The 21,303-nt window shown below is 47.4% G+C and overlaps 1 protein-coding gene across 1 annotated transcript in view; it reads left to right on the plus strand.

Annotated features, from left to right (window-relative positions):
* The window catches only part of LOC133348633 (formin-binding protein 1-like), a 51,859-nt gene that overhangs the window by 12,944 nt on the left and 17,612 nt on the right, over positions 1 to 21,303 (plus strand). Inside the window, exons 2-3 of the mRNA XM_061561558.1 lie at positions 7,023 to 7,138; positions 19,299 to 19,355. Coding sequence (XP_061417542.1) covers positions 7,023 to 7,138; positions 19,299 to 19,355 — 173 coding nt within the window. The remainder of the gene's footprint in view (positions 1 to 7,022; positions 7,139 to 19,298; positions 19,356 to 21,303) is intronic.

A 21,303-nucleotide genomic window follows, 5' to 3' on the forward strand; every position in this document is an offset into this window, starting at 1 on the left:
ATGTCCGGCCGCCTTTGTCTTCCTAGTGGCGATGTTTACACATCACACCAGGTACTCGTTTGAGGCTGAGTCGATCCTGGGGAGACCCAGGACCGCTCCAAATATTCATCACTGATTTTGGTCATGAGCGGGAATTGAACTTGGGTCAGCAGCAAGTAATTGCAGTAGAGCGAGCAGGGAGGTAGGCAGAGGTGGGGGAAATGGTTGGTTATCTGGAGAAGTCTGTCATGATGTATCATCTGCTTATGCCAAGTCTGACGTTACACTAATGCATTTATTTGGTTAGATGTTGCATGAACATGTGCAGCACCTATTGTTAATCCACTGATGGATGAGGGCCTCCCCATGCCAGTGCGGGTCATGGGGGTCATTTGACCATACTTCACCACGTAGGTCAGTGCTGTTTGGTGATAGTGGGGAACATAGGTGTTTCAGTATAGTACAGTACAGCAATCTACTCGCATTGTAGTCCTGCAGTAGCCTTCTACACAACACGTGTTTTACGCGTGGTCGTCGCCCTATTCCAGGCACTGGCCAGGGTCAACACTGCTTAGCTTCTCGAAATATGATGAGGTTGGGGTGCATTCTGGGGGATTGTTTTCCCTTTGGAATACTCTTCATATGAGTTGTAAGTACACAGCCATGCTATATATAGATGAATCGAGCAGAGTTCTAAGTTTGGTGTAATTCCACTTCCTGGACAGCAATACTGCTCGCAATGAGCAACTTTATCGTTTAACCAGGGGTGATAACTCGAGAGACGAGGGCGGTAGTCTCATCTGGGGGCGATGACTGCTTCTGTGCAGTTCCAACCGAGTAATTTCGCCGGCCGCGTTGGACCCAGACGGCAGCGCCACCAAAGGGTTTATTTATTGTGAACGATGCCGGCGGAGGGGGGGGGGGATCTCTTTAACAGCGACTGGTCAAAGCAGACGACGCTGGATTCGAACCGTGAACCTACGAACCTCCGCAGTGAGCGGTGGCGAAGGCGCTCCCGCTGGGCCACCCGAACATTCGCCGCGTAAGCCGACGCTGCTCGGTGCTGCTCATCATCTCTGGTGCTGATCGTCATCTCTGGTGCTGCTCATCATCATCTCTGATGCTGATCGTCATCTCGCTGCTGCTCATCATCATCTCTGGTGCTGCTCATCATCATCTCTGGTGCTGATCGTCATCTCGCTGCTGCTCATCATCATCTCGGTGCTTAGCGTCTGAGCAGTGTCGTAAGTGACGAGATTATCAGCTGAGGCGGTGCGGCAAACGGCCAGGTTGGCGAGGGGGGGGGAGCAATACTGTGATTTGTCTCGCATGGTCGCCAGACGATTTACTGCTCCGATTAAAGTTAAAATAAAACGTGGAACGTAAATGAGAGCATTTCAAAATATCTAAATAGAAGTCGCGTTTTAAATGCGTGTTTTTGTTCTTTGACACTGTTGTTGAAAACATTTCTTGTGGCGGTTATCAAGGGGTCCCCAACTCGTAGCTTTATCCACGGGGGAGAGGGGGGGGGGCAAGACACCCCCTGCCCCCACGCTCTTGACGCTCCTGTGCCTGAGCAAGGTGAGTCACGCCTCGGGGTCGTGTTGAGGTCACCACCTGCGGACAGCCGTGGTTATCATGTCGAAGCTACCGAACTCACCGCCTGTAGACGCTCATCATTGTCATCATCCATCCCGTGACCTGCGATGGTCCTGTGGGCACCAATGATGCCTCCTCCCCTGCCCAACTCTCCACGTTTGGCCTGCCCTTCGTTGGCTATTGCCAGGTGTCGTGCCGGCTGTTAAGTCCGTGTTGGCGCACGAGACCTTGGGTTGTCTTCTGCCCTGTAAGATGATTTTGGAGACAAGTCCCACTTTTCTTGACTTGTGTCCAGGCCGAACTTGCCCGACTCTCTTTTTTTTAAAATTACGTAGACGGCACTCGTCCGTTTGTCGTCACAAAAAAAGGTCCATGCGGTAAGAACAGCTGACAAGCTTGTCCACAACCAGTTGAGAGGCGATGCTGTGTTACGCTTAGGATACATTACGTGTGTGTGTTGCCTTCTAAAGAAGCGTACAACAAAGGATAAACTGTCTCACCTATCATGAGACGACATGAATAGTTCATGCCTGGCAGTTGGTCTGTCAGCAGCAGCAATAGCCAAACCGGTCTGACGGGTGAGCGAGCCTCCGTTACGCTTGCTGGAGTATTAAGTTATGCACATGGTTTCTGCCCGTGTCCCTCCATGCCCCGCTGTGGTTTAATAATGACGATGATTGTATTTATAAAGCACCTTTCATCAAGGATCTCAAAACTCTCGACAAGACACGGCTGCAGAAGACACTCGACATGGCAATAACTCGTGAAACTAAAAACTAAGAAACGAAAAAACAATCACATTTCATGCTACACAAACCATTTGTGGAATTGGCTACAAATTGCATGCCCGAAATGTGTATGGATATGTTTTAAGACGACCTTTAAAAATGTCCACAGACTCAGGGATCCAGATATCAGAATCGGTATCTTTATTTATGCTGGAGGAATCCGATGAGCTCAAAAGCATTTTTTCACAGATGTCCAGTTGTTTCACAAATGTCATTGAATAGCGGAGGAACATGCTCTGTTCTGCAGAAGCATTATATTTCTTCTCTTTTAATGCCCCCATGATCTGAAATTTCCTCCTCCCCTACCCCACACCCTGCCATCCGTGCTGTCGGCTCCCTGCCCATGTCCAAGTCCAGGCTCAAGATGCGTTCTCTCCCTTTCTCTTTACTAACTAAAAGTGCCCGTCGGCGGTTTTGTGCGGCATTGCTGAGATGCGCTCGCACTCCTGCTCTTTATAAAGGCATTCTTCGATTGTGCTTGTCGAGGCACTTGCTCCGAGAGTTGCCGCCCTATTGTTCATGAGCACAATGTCAGATGTTAACTCTCTCGCCTGGTATACAGGAGGTCGTTGTTTGGATTCCGACCCTGACGCCAGTATATTTGGAATTGGTATGTTCTCCCTGTGGCCGTGTCGATTTTTTAATCCAGGTCCCCTGGTTTTTCCCTCCACATTTGGAATTAACATCACGCTTTTCGTGTATTTGGCTGCTATACATTTCCACGTGATAAGCCACTTCGTTGGGATGTCATTTGTGGCCAGGTCGCTTCTTAAAAATAGCTATACAGCTTTGATTTGAAGCTTTCGTGATTGCAGGAATCCATACTCTTTGGTTCTTTCGGAAAAGTCACGTAGGTATAAAATAAAATAAATCACGACCTTTCGGGCGCAACACAAGCGTCCATCATCAGGTGGGAAAGCATGGTCTGCTGCTGAGGCAGCTACACCCATTTCAAACCTTTTAAAACGTTCTGTCTCAGCAGCAGACCATGCTTCCCACCTGATGATGGACGATTGTGTTGCGCCCGAAACGTCGTGATTTATTTTATTTTATACCTACGTGACTTTACCGAAAGAACCAAAGAGTATAGCTATATAGTCGAGTGGGCCTTACCTGGTAAGATAAATAAAAGTTTAGAAGTTTAGTTTCATACCTCCCGTCTGGCCAGGCTGAACTCGTAATCAGAGACTCATATAAGTTAGACTCTTACTCCAGGGTCAATACTTCCCGCTGTATGGTGATTAATCGGCGACGGTGTTAATCCTATGGAGAGACGACTAGCAGGCACAGAAATGTGGAATTTCCTCCACTGCAATCAAGAGCCGCAAATTGAAAATATTTCCCCCACCACCCCCTTTCCATAGCTTGTGTGAGTGCATCCACTTTGGACTTGGGTCTTGCATTGAACATCTGTAATTTGATTGGTAAACGCATCTTAATAACGAGTGTTAATACTCTCTGAGTTCAGTCTGATCCGAGTGGGGTGGCGCCTACTTAGTTTGTTTTGGAGATGAGGGTTAGCAGATCGGGTGGAATTTTGTCACCTCCAAGCCTGTTGTTGCTGTTGGGTCGCGAGGGCAACCAGCATATTGCAGTACCGCAAATGGGTTCATGACCCATCCATGTGCGATTGTTGAGTGCTATGCCCATCTGTGCGTCTGTGCGATGGGTTTTCTCCAGGTGCTTGTGTTTCCTCCCACACACGAAAAAACTTCTTAAAGTGAAATAAGCCTAAATGTCTCCCTGTGGCGTCTTCTCTCAAAGGCATCGTCGGCAATCACGACCTTCCTTCAGAGGTCGCAATCGGGTACAAGATACCCGTACCCTACCCGATACCCGGCTACCCGTACCCGACTGGGTACGGGTAGCCGGGTCGTGAGTCACTGGTGAGTAACCGTTTGTCACTCATTTCCCAACGTCTTGTCTCTTCTCACAATTCAAGTTTGTAGAATCAACCCACCCGTGCCTGCAATATGGCTTCATCCCAGAGGTCGCAATCGGATACCCGTACCCTACCCGATACCCGGCCAGGTACGGGTAGCTGGGTGTCGGGTAGGGTACGGGTACCCGATTGCGACCCTGGTGCGGCCGGGTACGGGTAAGGAATCAAAACCCGTTTGCGACCTCTCCCTTCCTTCCATTGAGCTCTCACCGTTATATTCGCCCAAGAACTTTCCATTTGATGCCTCAGTTGCATCCAAAATAGTTTTTTTTCGGTTAGATCGTGTAAATATATATGTGTCGTTAAACCCACCACCACCCGACAGCCATTTATTAAGGGTTGTCATGGAAACGTGCCAACAAAACATGGTCGCGAAAGCCTACGTGTTAAACAGTTGTGTCAAATTGTTAAACTTGCTTATGTACTTAATATACTGTCTTACCCAGCTTATTGGACCTAGAATTTCCTGGCCAAACATCCCAATGAAAGACCCTCCTTAAAAAAAACTCTTTAGACTAAGTGAGACTTTCCTGTTTACATAAGTGTCATTGTTATTACTTTCAGGATGGGCTGCTGCCTGGGATGTTTGGCCAATATTTTCATTATATCTATTTGAATTTTGATTTAAAGCTTTCGTGACTGCAGGGATTCATTTTCTTGGTTCTTTCGGTAAAGTCACGTAGAAGGGAACTCAATAAAATAATAAAAATATAAAACAATACAATTCTCACGACGTTTCGATTGCAACACAAGCAATCATCATCAGATGTGAAATCCACAGCAAGAAAATGTTTTTGTTTTATATTTTTATTATTTTATTGTTTTCCTTCTACGTGACTTTACCGAAAGAACCAAGAATATATATGTGTTTGCTTGCATGTATGAGCAATTCACCCAGAATGCATCTTAACCCATCGTATCTTGGAAGCTCACCCGGGTTCAGGCTGGATAGTGCTCGGATGAGGGACTTCCATGCCTTACACGCATTACAGGCTGTGGGGCTGCACAACAGAGTGCTGTGCACAGTGGCGAGATGTGAAGTTCCTCGCCTGGTATGCACGAAGTCATGGGTTCGATCCCCACCGTGAACCTTGTATATTTTTTGTTTGCATGTTTTTCCCATGGTCGCATTGATTTTTCTCCGGGTCTTCCAGTTTTTCCCCTCGACATTTATAAACCTGTGTTTAGGGTATTTGGTTGCTATAAATTTCAACATGATAGAGCTACATAGCTCAGTGGGCCTTACCTGGTAAAAAATAATATTTTAAATAATATAATGAAAAAAATGTGTATTTGCCTGCATGTATGAACAATATAAAAAAAAAATTTGTTCAGTGCAGCAAAATCCAATGTTATGCTGTGCATCTATTTTCCTACACCCATGTGCCAACCCACCTTCACAAACCCGCACGTACCGGCGAGGTGATGCATGAGCAAATAGGGCTCATTATCTGTACGGGATGGGGAAGGCCCCTCTTCCAGCTGTGCTCAGAATAATAATTTGCTTCGTTGTGGAAATAGATGAATAATAAACAAATAAATCGGTTAACAATGTCCCCTTTACATCTCAGTCTCTCCATCATTAAATTATTTCTTATGCAACCCATGAGCATCAAGGCCTTCTGGGAGTGCATAATTTCAACAGCATTGTGTCAGCCATTACATAACCCCCAAATCCAGACGCACGTGAAGACAAAGTCAGAGTCGTGTTGGAACGCGATGCGGGGGGGGGGGGGGCTCATCCGGCAGTGCATTTACACAGCGCTGTACATGTACGAGGGTGGATCATATTAAAGCCAGGACTGTTGCCAATGGAGACTGACAGATGCCATTTGATGACCAAACCCTTCCGCAGGCAGTGTAGGTGGATACTTTGAGAGAGGACCATCGTATTTTTGGATATCGAGGCTGTGCAGCGCAATAGAGAACGTTTGAGTGTGTGGGGTGCGGTAATTTAGCGGTTAGCGTGCTGTGCTGTGAACCCAGCGACCTGAGCTCAATTCCCGCTGACGGCGAACGCCACTGACGATTATCTGAACCAGTCCTGGGCCTACCTTAGGTCGACTCAGCCTTAAAAGAGTACCTAGTCGAATGTGTAAACATTGCCACTCAGGAGACAAAGGCGGCCGGGCGTGGTGCTGGCAAACCCACCTCCTCGTGTACCTTGCCGGCCTTCATAGGTGCTCGTGAACAGCACTTGCTCCAAAAGTCTGTTAAGGCTATAAGGGGGATTGTTGTCTTCGTGTGTGCACTGGGAAGACAAATATTGTGAGGCTTGGTTCCTTCGTGTGCTGCCTTTAAATAGGTGTTAGCTACCAGCACGTGCCTCAACAGTGGTCCTTTTCACGCCTCAACAGTGGTCCGATTAGCACGGTTAGCTTTGTACATTGCGACAGAAGTTCAACATACGTACAACAGTCTGTTTTACGGGAGATCTTTCTCTTTGTGTGTGTGTTCACTGGGGAAACAAAGGTGACCGGGGAATGGTGCCGGCTACTCACCCCCTCGTGTGCCGCGTGGCCCTTTAACGTTCTGACCCGCCCCCCACTGGACATCTGTGAAAAAGAGCATTACAGCTCATTCGATTCCTTCAGTATAAACAAATATTCTTATTCTGAGATAGGTGTTCGCTACCAGCACTTGCACCGACCAACAGTCTGTTTTAAAAGGCCACACGGGGGATCTTTTTTTCTTTGTCTGTTGCGTGCGTGCAGGACCAGCTGGACAATGTGGAGAAGCACACGGCGTGGGGGCTGGAGTTTGTCGACAAGCTGTCCAAGTTTGCGCGGGAGAAGGCGGATATAGAGCTGGCCTACGCCAAGCAGCTCCGGTGAGGTCCCCCGGGCAGGAGCCACGACCAGCCGCACAGTCATCGCGTCGCGCCATTGTCACTTTTATTTCCATCATTGTTGCTCACGTCCATTGACGTTAACGACTGCCATGTATGTCCCTATGTGTTGTTGAACTTCTTTCGCACCGTACGTAGCCAACCGTGCTAAGCGGAGGTGCGGTTCGGGGGGGGGACAATAAATTAAACATAAAAGCAGTCATTAAATAAATGAGGTTTCGATCTAGATTTAAAAGTGCGCGGCTCCAATGGCTTCCCAATGTCGGACGACGTACATTGAAATTCCTCGAAGACACTAGTGTAGCTGCCGTCCACACAAGAACATCAACAGGCCGATGTGTAGCCCACCTCCTTCATGAATGTAAAATCAAATACAAGCCACAGTAGTGCGATTATGGCCATGCAACCGTAACCACGCACTATATCGTAAAACCAGAAACACACACACAGACTTGTAGACATACATCGAGACATAGACACGGAGATACATGGAAACCCTTATAGATACATAGAGATATATTAACCCTTTCACGTTGAGATATCTGCAAGTTGCAGGGTGGGTGCCGTTCACCGCTGAATCTCGCAAGCGGGTCAGCGTTAATTTTATTTAGAGAGGCAATGCGCCGTTGTTTTCAAAGCCATTGCTACTCGCCGCAGAGAATCGTAGCGACATGACCACTGGCACCAAACTGTGCCACATGCCCTCCCGCATGGCCTTGCGAGAGCCTCGGTACCAATACAGTTATTTTATTTTAGTTTTTCATCCGGAATTAGAAGAAGAAGCTGATGACGTACACCTACGTCATCGGAATGGGAAAGGGTTCGAGACAAGCCACAGTAGTGAGATTGGCCATGTGACCCAAACGATGAATCGTCTCATAAACCCACCGTAATCTACGCTCTCGTGGTCAGCAGGACCTCGATGTTGGCATTTAGCTCCCTGAACGTATTGCTGCCATGCTCAAGAATGGAAGAGAATGATGATGATTAATATTCAAATGTTTCACCTGAACAATCCCTCACGACGGAACGTTTCATTTGCGAAGGGGTGTCCCCAGGGTATCTGTAGCCTTACTCTTGATAGTGAAGATGTTGCGATGCGTCTACGAATAATTAAGAGCCGTAACTTGAACGGAAAGCGTTCATTTGGCGAATATCACACCCCGGTGAAACACGCGACTGCATATACTGTATATGTAAATGATTGGATGGTGCAAACCTCGGATTCATGTAATTCTGATTGTTTTTTTTTATATGTGGCGTCGTTCATGCAAAACTGCATCTTGCAATGCTGTACAAGACAACAGAAATATATAAAATTAAATGCCACTCGCAAGCCACACAGCGCACCCAAACCAAGGTCAACTTGAAGGCCATAGTAAACAAAACTTTTAATGGGACTTCAATAGTGAAAGGAACTTAATTTGGCGAATGTGCAGTCGAAAATTGCAACCGAATGCACTCCAGCTGTAACGGTTTCAGTTGTGTGTGTTTTTTCTATTCAATACAATTACTTTTAATATTGCTCTCCTCAAGCTGCTGGCTTAATTATTTGTAAACGCTGTTGGTTTACTCTTCAACACACCGGTGTGTTTACATGACAAACCTTACTAATTGACTGACAAATAAGTTATTTAAAACTACTTTTTTTTTAAACATGCTTTAATGAAATGTACCGTACGAGTAATGGCAGAACTCCAGGAAGTGTCCCCGAAGCTTGGCATAGCGCAAGGGGCCGTGGTGGTTTACAGCCAACGTCAGTTGAGCGTGGACAATTAGAGCCAAGCAGAAACATAACATATAAAAAAATATTGTTTTAAAAATATATTTGTTTTATTTTTAGTGATAGAATATAGTTTCGTCCCCAGTATGACATAAGTATACCAAATTTGCAGTCGACAGCACATTGGGAAGTGGGTAAAAATTGAGTTACAATATTTTTTGAGGATACGACAACAGACAGAGTGAGTTAAATAAAAGCGTTTAATCAGATCGATTATGGACAATAATTTCTCCCTCTAAATTGATTGTGGAAGAAGTTTAGTTTGTTTTTATCGCAAATACAAATCATCATCCAGAACATTCTAAACAATTGTCGTCTGAATACACACACGCGGAAAAAGGGGTGATAGTGTTTACGGTTTGTTTAGTTTGTTAATTTGATCGGAGGGTAATGCGTTACTTCTCCCCAACACTGTGTGTTGTGTCCTCCCCACTGGCAATGTGTGTGCACCTGAATATAGAAGCGACCTGGCAATCACAAATGATAGCTCAACGAAGTAGCTTATCACGTGGAAATGTACAGCAGCCCAAATACTTTGAATGCATGTTGATCCTGAATGTGGAGGAACGGCAGAAAAATCCACGCCAACACGGAGAGAGAGAACATGCCAACTTCAAATATACAAGTGTCAGGGTTGGGATCGCACCTACGACCTCTTGTGAACCAGGCGAGGTAGTTAACATCTCGCCACCGAGGCACTTTGTGTCTGTATCTATTGTCATGTGTCTGTGTCTCCAAGTAAGGGCCTGCGTCTCTTGGCATCTCTGTTTACCTCTGTATGTCCATGTGTAAATTGATGTGTGTGTCTGCCTGTCAGTGTAACAGTTAGCGTGCTGTGATACGAACCCGGCGACCTGAGTTTAGATCCCACAACCAACATCAGAGGGCGATTATCTGGACCTGTTTCTGGTTCCTCCCTGGGTAGCCGTAGTCTTAAAGGAACACCTGCTGCGATGCGTGTACATACATCAGTATTGGGGAGACAAAGGCGGCCTGGTTTGATGCTGGCCACAAGGTCCTTAAGTAGACCATGGCCCCCATTAATAGGTGCCCGCCAAAATAATTTGCCCCAACAGCCCGCATAAGCTATATGGGGAATGTCTGCATTTTGCATGTTTAATGTCTGTGTGTATATATGTCTGTGGGTGTTTTTTATTGGGGGAGCGGAGGCGCAGTTGTTAGCGTGCTGCTCTACGAACCCGGCCACCCGAGTTCGATTCTCACTCGCGACCAATAACGGCGAAGAACATTTGAACTGGTCCTGAAGCTCCCCTCGGTCAATTCAGCCTCGTATGACGATGTGGTGTGGTGTGTAAACTTTGGCACTGGGGAGACAAAGGCGTCCGGGCATGATGTTGGCCACCCACTCCGTTGTATGCCGTGCTGTCCTTGAAAGGTCCTCACTAACTTCACTTTCCCCACAATCTGTCCAAGGCTACATGAGGTCCCTGTCTTTATTTTTGTATTACTTTGTCTGTCTGTGTGCGTGCGTGCATGTGTCTGGGGAGCGGTAGTGTAGCGGTTGGCGCGCTGCGGTGCGCTACTAACCCGGCGACCCGAGTTGGATTCCTGCTCACGGCCAACACCAGTGACGAATATCTGAACCGGTCCTGAACCTCCCCTAGGTCGACTCAGCCTCACATAAGTACCTGGCGTGGTGTGTAAATATCGCTACAGGGGAGACAAAGGCGGCCAGGCGGCGTGTTGGCCACCCACCCCGTCATGTGCCATGCCGGCCTTCGTAGGTCCTCACTAACTTCGCTTGCCCCACAATCTGTCCAAGGCTATACGGGGGCTCTGTCTCTTTGTTTATGTTCTACGTCTGTCTGTGTGTGTGTACGTGCGTGTCTCTTTGTGTGTGTGGACATGTCTGCGTTCCACGTTGTCGTCAACGTCGGCGCCGCCGCCCGCTCGTTTGAAGCTGTAGGGGTTCGGCAAGGGAGGAGGATGTCCATTTGTTGAACTCCAGTTGTCTCCCCATACCCACCCCTCCCCCCCTTCCTCGCTGCACTCACTGGCGCACAAGTTTGACTGAACCCGGGTCAGGGGCGCTGCAAACATCCGTTCCGTCTCGAACAATAAGATCCGGAGCTCCATAATTCAACGTGTCCATTGTTCCTAATGAGACTGCTCTCTTTAGCGTGCCGTTATTAACAAATGTCATCCTTGTTGTTGTTGGTGTTTCAGGCTTCTAATCGCTGCTGTCCATTGTGTAAGGGTTACGTCTGACTAAATTATAACTCCGCGCTGCGGCCCAACACGCGTGAGCTGCGTCTTGTTGCTGGGTTTAATAGGCGCTCGCTAACTCTTAATAATAATAAAAAAACTCAACACATTCGTTAATAATGCTCCATAAAATTAAATATAAATACATCTATATTACTCGATGTTTTAGGCCATGGCTCTTCTTCATAGCACGTAAAGTTACTCTGAGCAGTGTGTGCAGTCCAAATTGAGTAATTGTGTGTGTGTCTGTATCCCCAGTTGGGAGCGGTGGCGCAGTGGTTAGCGCACTGCCCTGCAAAGCCAGCAACTCGAGTTTGATTACCCGATCATGACCAATCATAGTGGCGGATGTTTGAACTGGTCCTGTGCCTCCTCTAGGTCGACACAACCTGAAATGAATACCTGACGTGGTTGTGTAGGCATCGGCACTGGAGAGGTGTGGTGTTGGCCACCCACCTCCACGTGTGCGCGGTGTCTGCCTTCATACGTGTCAAAGTCTATATAGGGTGGAGCTTTGTCTTTGTATCTCTCTGCATGTTTGTTGTTGTACTTGTAGGTGCATGTGTCCATGCGGGTCTCTGTGTAAATGTGAGCACGTGTCTCTGAGTGTGTGTGTGATTTATTTTATACCTACGTGGCTTTACCGAAAGAACCAAAGAGTATGTGTGCATATGTTTGTGTCTATGTGTATGTGAGGAGTTGGTAGTGTAGCGGTTAGCGCGCTGCGCACCGAACCTGGCGATCCGAGTTCGAATCTCGCTCACGGCCAACACCAGTGGCGATTATCAGAACCGGTCCTGGGCCTCCCTTAGGTCGACTCAGCCTCAAATGAGTACCTGGTGCGGTGCTTGTACACATCGCCACTGGGGAGACAAAGGCGGCCGGGTGTGGTGTTGGCCACCCACCCCCTCGTGTGCCGTGCCGACCTTCATATGTGCTCGTTAACAGCACTTGCCCCAACAGTGTTTTAAGGCTATACTGTGGGATCTTTGTCTTTGTATGTGTCCGAACGTATGCGTGTCAGCGAACATCGACACTGGAATTTGGCTCCTGAACCACATTGCTCTTCGAAAGCCACTTTCCCCGTCTATGCGGCTCAATGGGGGGATTTTTGTCTAAGTTGTGTGTATCTGGGTTTACCATAGAGATATACGCGCGTGCGTGCGTGCGTGTGCGTGCGTGTGTCAGGATAGTTGTAACCGTGTGTGTTTCAACACGTTTACCGGGCACGTGTTTGTCTGCTCACTCAAAAAATCCCTTCTAACCCGTCCAACGGCTTCTGACTTCTCACCACTGTGCAGGCTTCACTCTCGCCAAGACAAATATCCCCCAGGTAGCCTCGAACAGACCGTCTGGGGCAAGTGCTATTAGCGAGCGCCTTTTGAGGCCGGCACGGCGCACCAGGGAGGGTCGTGAGGCCAGCACCACGCCCGTCCACCTTTGTCTCCTCAATACTGATGTTTGCACACGCATCCCACAAAGTATACCTTTAAGGCTGAGTGTACCTAGGCGAGGCTCTGGGCCAGGTCAGATATTCATCACCGATGTTGGTTTGTGAGCGGGAATCGAACCACCGACCGGGTCGTCGTGTCTGTAGCACAGTGCGCTAACCGCTGCACCATCACTCGCCATGCACGAACACACTCACATATTGGACTTGCATGTCAAGCTAACAGCAAGGAAGATTCAACAAGGTAATATCTGAGCCTGTGAGCGTTACCGTATGCGTGTGGGCTTTGAACCCGACGACGTAAGTTCGAGTCCCACTCACGACCAACACCAATGACGATTATCTGAACCGACTCAGCCACAAATGGGCACCCGATTCAAGAGCCGAATGGCTCACAGGGCTATACCAAATAAATTAAATAATAAATGAAATGAAACTGAAACAGTGCAGTGTGTAAACATCAGCACTGAGGAGATGAATGCGGCTGGGCGTCGTGCTGACTACCCATCCCCTTGTGTGTCGTGCCGGCCTTAATAGGTGCTCACGAACAGCACTTACCCCAACAGTCTGTTAAAGGCTATACGGGGGATCTTTGTGCGCGTCTCATGCATTTGGCACGCGAATGGCTCTGGCCGCTTATGTTGTTGACCCGGTGGCTTCGTGACGTACGGATACTGGAGGGGTTAGAACACGTGGATTAAGATGGCGCCCAATACAAATGCGTGTCAAGACGCAGTGTGGAGCCCTTTTGGGACGCGGACGTTCAGGGGAAGCGAGGCAAAGTACACAGGAGGTCATGAGTTCGATCCCGACCCTGATGCCTCTATATTTAAAGTTTGCATATCTCTCTCCCCTGTGGTCGCGTCATATTTTTCCGGTTTTTACCTCCACATTTAGAATCAATATGCGTTTAGAGCATTTGGCTGCTATAAATGTCCACGTGATAAGCCACTTCGTTGAGCTATCATTTGTGGGCAGGTCTCTTTTGATCAATAGCTACATAGTTCAGTGGGACTTACCTGGTAAAATAAAAATAGTAGTAGTAATAGTAGTAAAAAGGAAGAGGATAAGAGAAAGGCGTTAAGCCCTGGACTTCTCCAGAGGGTCGCTGTGCGGAGTTTACAGATTACAGGGGCAGCAGAAATGAAAGGGCGATTTCTTTTGTACTGATCGAAAGTTGATTACCGGCTTAGGTGGAAGCCCTTGCTTGCTGGAGTGGAGAGCGCGTGCAGGGAGCAGAGAGAGACTGGAACGTGGGCCCGCACGATGGTTATCTCGTTCTTAAATCTGGCAGCTGACTGCTCAGCCGAAGAGCAGTGAAATTACCACTCAAGTTCGTCATCACGCCGACTGGAGCCTGTGGAACGCCGCCTGTGGGCTTAACGAAGACAGGGCAGAGGGGGGGGGGATAGTCAAGGTGCCTGGAATAGTTCTTGACCAGGTGACTTCCTGCACAAGCACGAAGCAGGATGTTGATATTTCAGATGGCTGGCATTGAACCACTGCTGGAAATTCTACATTCCTATGGTGGGAGCAGAGTGGAGCGTAGAGGATGGGGGCAGTGGCTGCTTATCTTGGCTGCTGTTTGCTTCCCCAAACAAATTCGCGTTCGTTTGATGAAGCCTGGAGAGGGATTGGGGGCAGAGCCGACCCCCAACCAGAATTTGAATTTGCTGCCGAATGATCGGCGTATTGGAACCAGATATATCGTCTGGTTTGGTTAGCTTAACTATAAACTGTTTGAGGTAGAGACGCCTCAATCCTGCGTGTTAATCTGGACACAGCTCAATTGGTCCAATATAGGCTTATAGACGGTTGCGGTTCTGGTTAATTGATTGCATAAAACTGTTGATTTGAAGCTTTCGTGACTGCAGGAATCCATGCTTTCTGGTTCGTTCGGTAAAGTCACGTAGATAGAAAAAATAATAAAAGAGAACATGACGTTTCGGTCGCAACACAAGCGTCTGTCTTCAGGTGAGAAAACTACATAGCAGGGGTTTATAAAAAGGATTGCCAAAATCTTGAACAAACACAAGATCCAAGTTCGGGTCAATACAGTACACAAAATCTGTGATTTTATCCCATCGGTGAAGGTTGCGATTCTGGACATGTAATGTTCTGGTGTCTATAAGCTGAGTTGTGTCTGCGACAGCAGTTACATTGGTGAAACGAAGCGACGTGTCTCAGACCGGATTCGCGAACACAAAGCAGATTTGAAACACTGCAGAGCCAACACCTCGGCGGTGGCGGATCATTGTTTCAACGCTGTGGGCACACGTGACATTGTTTTCTCCGAGACCAAGGTGCTCTGCAAACCCTCGGGCCACCATCAGAGATTTGTTCATGAGGCCATCAAGATATACAAACACAGACAAAACTTTAATCGAGAAGATGGATTCAGATTGAGCAATCATTGGAAGGATGTGATCAACCGCGCCAAGTTTTAACTGCTATGATGTTCACTCACCCACCCGGTTGTCATCGTCCGATTACTAATTCGAGCTTCCTTACTTGCTAATTTCTCCAGCCCCACCCATCCCTGCACGCCACAACCCCCCCCCCCCCCCCCTCGTGAACTCCTACAGCCACGGCTCGACAAAACTCCTTCCCCCCCCTCCCGTTCCTATATAAAGCCACAACGACAGATCATTTTTCTCACCTGAAGACGGACCGCTTGTGTTGCGACCGAAACGTCGTGTTCTCTTTTATTATTTTTTCTATCTACGTGACTTTACCGAAAGAACCAGAGAGTCTGGTTTTAACTGGTTTATTTTCGGGTGAGTTTGGCGTTTATACACGTTTATTAATTGTCATCATTTTTATGAGATCCCGTGTCACTTTGAACACACGCTGCACACTGATAATACAGAGATCAGAGATAGACACGGAGAGACCCGCAAAGAGAGAGCGAGACAGAGACATCGACAGAGGCACAGAGATATGCTTAGAGACATGGAGATACACATAGAGAGGCATGGAGACACAAAGACATGAGGCACATAGATAGACGGAGATGCACACAGAGACGGAGACACACGGAGATACAAACAAGAGATACGGAGACACAGGCATGAGCCAATAAAATGAGTTCCACTTCATGGTAGTGGTTCTTCTATGTGTAGACTGGCGCCTGCCATGGAATGTGGAGTTTCACAACTGGCTCAGGGCTTCCAACAGAGATGAGTTTCAGCCCATTACTTTTCTTATTGAGAACTTAATTTCCAACAAATGTAACAGCAATGGGTGGACAGCTGTTGGAATGATACGCCTACACATGGCCAAAAAACAACAGTTGCGAATTGTGAACGTTCCCTTGCGTTTCCATGACCATTAATTTGGAGTCGTCACGGGCTTTGCGATCCCCACTGCTCGTTTAACCAAAGGGGGGAAGCTCTGCCTTTGATTTATCCCCATTTAAAATTCAACATCTACAATGTGGAGTTGACACCCGGTCCTTAACCCCCATTTACACAAAATGGATTTTAAAACAATCGCTTGGCTGTCAGGCTTCAGGCCCTCGGTAGTGTGGCTCCACACACCAGACCTTTCCCCCAGGTGAGGGTGTTTTTTGTTGTTCGTGTTCTGATTTCTATTTGCCTCAATGCTGTACTTTGTTTTACTTTCGTGCCAGTTCGGTGACCCGGGAGTCACTCTTGCAAACGAGACTCTCACTGGCCTCTTAAATTCTCACCTGGTTAAACAAAATCAACGTGAAATGAGACACTTGGATCATGCGTCGACAGATTTGACTCCACTCTAACGTGGCTCCATCTCAAGCAACACTCATTGAGTTGTGTTGATAACATCAGCAGTGACACACCTGTAATCCATTGTCCTGAAAACTGGGGGTTGGTTGATTATGCAAGGGAACAAGCAGGTTAACTTGCTGACGACTGGAACCCGGGTCCCTAGTATCAGCCTTGTAGATTACAGGAACATTTGCTGTCAGTGAGTGTTCATTAAGGCTAGCATTGTGCGTGAAAGTTCGTTGTGTCCATACACAGGCACGCTTTAATCTCCCCACTCCTGATGTTTACACACTCCCATCATGTCACTGAGTTTAGGCCGAGTCAATTCAAGGGAGACCTTAGCCAAGTACAAACACCACTTCGCCAATTGATATGCGTGGTCTACTATACCAATGCTTCTTACTTGAACATTAAGGACAAATGGTCACGTAATTCAGCCTGGCACTGCAGAGGCAAGTGATAGTACATCTATACAAACAAACAACAAAGATTCCCCATACTGCCTTAAACAGACTGTTGGGGCAAGTGCTGTTCGTGAGCACCTATGAAGGCCTGCATGGCACACAAGGGGACGGGTGGTCAGCACCACGCCTGGCCGCCTTCATCTCCTCATTTAAGGCCAAGTCGACCTCGGAGAGGCCCAGGACCGGATTCAAAGCTTCGCCGCTGTTATTAGTTGCGAGTGGAAATCGAACTGGGGGTCGCCACAGCTCCCCAGGCACCGATCCACTCGGGTGCCCGGCACGCACAAGTATGGGGAATGTGGCAGTTATGCAATTGTTGGCAGGATGACATAATCTCAAGTAGAACATTCAATGTCCTCCCAAAACATTCAATGTCCTCCCATATACTCGCGTAAGGTCATGCGGCGGCAATCTCTATCCATTGGTCCAGCGGTGGAAATTCCACGTTTGCACGACGCTTAAAAACCGGAATGACCACTATTCGTTGTCCGCAGTCGTTTTTTTTTCATCGGCCACTGAGGGAAGGATGGGCTTGAGTGAATCCCTGGCGTCGCCGTAGTCACGACGTCAAAGCTGTACAGTGCAGAAGTGGTGGAATTTGAGGAATGCTTGTGTGCGGTGTGGCTCGTACCCTCTGGCTCCGGCGGTAGCGGTGGCGGCTCTTGACATTCATCGCCAGGGCACTTGCAGGCGTGCGGGTTTGAGGGACAATTGCATGACATCGCAATCCCTGGTAGACGCGCAGCTTTGGGCCAACGTTGGCATTCAGTTTGGAACCGTTGGCCCAACATTGGCTCCCGGTCGGTTCCATGTCTGACTGGATGTTTCTGTAGTTTTCCCACCCGCTCGGCAAACTCGTTGTACCTCGGGATTTTATTTTATGTCTGCCTGACCATGTCACCGTCGCAGTCATCGTCGTCACTGAAAAGTGGTGGTGCACGCTGGTAATCCTGTGACTTGGAGGTGGCAGTTTGTGGGTCACATGCATAGATATTTAAAACTGCTTTTTGTGTTTAGTTTGTTGACCTTCCTCCGCACCTCTGATTAGCATGGTTGGCTATATCCGGTTTGAAAAAAATTCAACATACAGAGATGGAGCCACACGGTGCGGCAGGGGTGATGGTCTCGGATAAGTCACCAATGATTATGAACCGAAGAAATACATTATACAGCACGAAAAAGTGCCCTGTTGGCGAGATGTTAACTCCCTCGCCTGATGTACAGCAAGTGGGGAGTTCGATCCCAACCCCGACGATGCCTCGATAGGTGGAGTTTGCATGTTCACTCTCCCTGTGGTCGCGTGGACTTTTCTCCGGGTCCTCCGCTTTTTGCCTCCACACTTAGAAACGTGCGTTTAGAGTATTCGGCCGCAGTAAATTTCCACTTGATAAGTCACTTCGTTGAGGTATCATTTGTGGTCAGGTCACTTTTAAAGAAATAGTTTTATAGCTCGGTGGGCCTTACCTGGTAAAATACAAATTTTTTATATTCGTTTTTTTGTGCCATTTAAGTGTTGGATTAGAGATGTCTCTAGAAGCGACTCAAGTGGGAAGTTTAGGGTTGGTAGTTTAAATTTCCTGGGTCCATGACATGAGTCTGATCGCACCCTCATCTTTCGATGTAAAGCTTTCGTGACTGCAGGGATTCATATTCTGGGATCTTTCGATAAAGTAACGTAGAAGGGAAATAATAAAATGATAAAAATAAAGCATAATAAAATTCTCACGACGTTTCCGCCACAACCCAACGGACGGCTGCTTGTGTTGTGGCCGAAACGTCGTGAGAATTTTATTATGTTTATTTTTATTATTTTATTTTTCCTTTTCTACGTGACTTTACCGAAAGATCCCAGAATAAGCACCGTCATCATCGCCGGCCTCTGCAAGTTGCAGGGTGAGTGTCCCGTTCACCTCTGAATATCGGAATGCGCAAGCTGTTAGCATTAATTTTAGAGAGGCATAGAGCCGTTGTTTTTAAAGACATTGTACTCACCGCAGAGGGCTGTAGTGACACAACCACACTCTACGATAGCTCGCGCCAAACTCTGCCGCACGCCCTCCCGCATGGCCTTGTGGGAGCCTCGGTACCGATGAAGATGTTTTATTTGAGTTTTGTTTTGATGATGTGCACGTACCTCATCGAAACAGGTCTAAACTAATAACCGAGTGGCAGCCAAGGAGCGGAATGCGTCTGAGAGAACCTCCACCTCGTCTATGGAGCAACAAACTCACTTCATGTGCAGGTGCTGGATGGATCTTCGCGACACAGCACCGTGAGAGATGGTGGTGGCCACTGGGGGAGGCCTTCTTCCAGCAGTGGATTGCCTGATGATGAGCTGACACCTTCATTCCATGTCTCGTTGATCAGTTGCGGACATGCTACCACCGAGCCAGCCAGCCTCGCACGGTGTATTCCTCTTCAATTTCTGCTTCTAATAACTGTTGCTGTATGTGTGTGTGCGCTCGCGTAGATCACTTGTCAAGAAATACCAGCCCAAGAAAAGTTCGAAGGAGGACGATGAGATTCGGTACGTTAAGCCACTCTGTGAACTAATTCCTCTTGCTGGTGTGAGAAGCTAAGAGCTGTGTCCATAATTGTTCCACACATTATTTTTAATACCTCTGTTGTGATAACTGTTTTTGTTGTTCATAACTTTTTTTTTAACCGCCATTTCTTGATTTGTTTATTCATTTCTATTTTCTGAGCATTTCATTTTCTTAATTGCTATAAATAGGATTTTAGCCCTTAGTCAGACTTTTTTTATACATATATGTAATTACTGGACAGTGTTGTGAGAATCAATCGCACATATGACGCCGTTTAAAACTGAAATTATCATTATCACGAGTCAGGGAAAGATGAAAAAATAGATTTCATTCATTTGACGTCTCTCAATAAACACTCCTGCGCGTTTGAGCTTTGAGAGGGAGGCTTGGAATTTTGCTGGGTGGCTGTGGAGCCGTTAAGGAGCTGTTAAGGTCACTCTTTCTTATGGGCATCGGTGTCAATGTCTGTGCAGCGTAGACTTAGCCCCAGCAAGACCTGCGCAATGGAGGGACCTGGGTTATGTACCAGGAGGCGCCGGCTTTGCTTCCCGCCGGAAATAAAAAAAGTTGTGCTCGTGGTCCGAAAATTGACGCGTCGTCGAAAAAGCGGCGAGAACGTGACGACGAAAGGGCTTGTTACGTACGAGGCTTCTGTGAAACGATTGGAAAGGATTCGATAGCGCCAACATTTGGCAAAGGCCCCCTCTTCCTGGCAAAAACAAGGGACTGCCGGTATTTACGGTGAATGGAAAAGGCGCCGTTGTGGTAATCGGAGGAGGTTCCTGATTGCGTCCCGGTCACGTTGCACGTTTGGGGACGTGCCCTTGGACTTGCGAACCGAAGGCTGCCGAGTCGTTCTCCCGTCACAGCGGTTGAAACAACGGTGCAAGTTTTTTTTAGATCCTCCCCCTCCCCTTCCTCACGACTGCTTAACTCCACCTATGAGTGGGTTACGCCGCGGTTGATCGGCAGGTCGTGTGCGGTGGGGTAAAGTGTGGGTTCCACCGGTGTGGAAGAGTAGACCAAATACACCCCCGAGAGAGGCGTTTTATAGAGCTCCCTCTGTTGGAGGCCCATCCACCAGCAGTGGTCACGTAGTTGCAGAGCTGTACCTTTACATATTTAAAGACGTACTTCAATTCACTCATTATACACAGAGTGCTTGCTACAAATGAACCATAAATACCTCGCGGATCTCGTCAATGAACATAAACCATCACGCGACCTCCAGTCATCCTCGCAACAGTGGCATTTGGCTGAGCCATCGAACAAAGTCGGTCCCCGCATCGCGCCCTTTCAGATGCGCTTCTGCGGCTGTCTGGAATGCTCTTCCTTCCGATGTTAGGAAGCCACTGGAGCTATGCACTTTTAAATAATCTAGATTGAAAACGAATTTCTTGATAATTGCTTTTTGTGTTTGGTTTGTTGTCCTACCCCCACCCCCCCATCTCCGATTGTCACGGTTGGTTACGTACGGTGTGAAAGAAGTTCAACCTACATACATGATCAGCACTTATTGTATTATGCCTTAATATGTTTGGTCAGAGCCTTTAGAAGTAGGCCACAACATCTTGCCTAGATTCCTTGCCTGGTTGCAGTTCAATGTGAGAGGGAATAAAGAGAGAAGAGAAGGTATTAATTCTAGATTTGAAGCTTTCGTGACTGCAAGGATTCATATTTTTGGGATTTTCGGTAAAGTCACATAGGTAAAAAATTTAAATGAATAAAAGTTAAATAAAAATAAAATAAAAATAAAACGTCGTAATTTTTATTTCATTTTTATTTTACTTTTATTAATTTTAATTTTAATTTTTTACCTACGTGACTTTACCGACAAAACCCCAAGAATATGGAGAAGAGAAGGTTTCGGGCCCCATGGTATTGCTTCGGAAGACAATAATGATAATACGGCAATTTAATCGAGATCTT

This window comes from Lethenteron reissneri, chromosome 27 (genome assembly GCF_015708825.2).
Source record: "Lethenteron reissneri isolate LAM-NWPU_2019-01 chromosome 27, ASM1570882v1, whole genome shotgun sequence".
In the NCBI taxonomy this organism is placed as follows: domain Eukaryota; kingdom Metazoa; phylum Chordata; class Hyperoartia; order Petromyzontiformes; family Petromyzontidae; genus Lethenteron; species Lethenteron reissneri.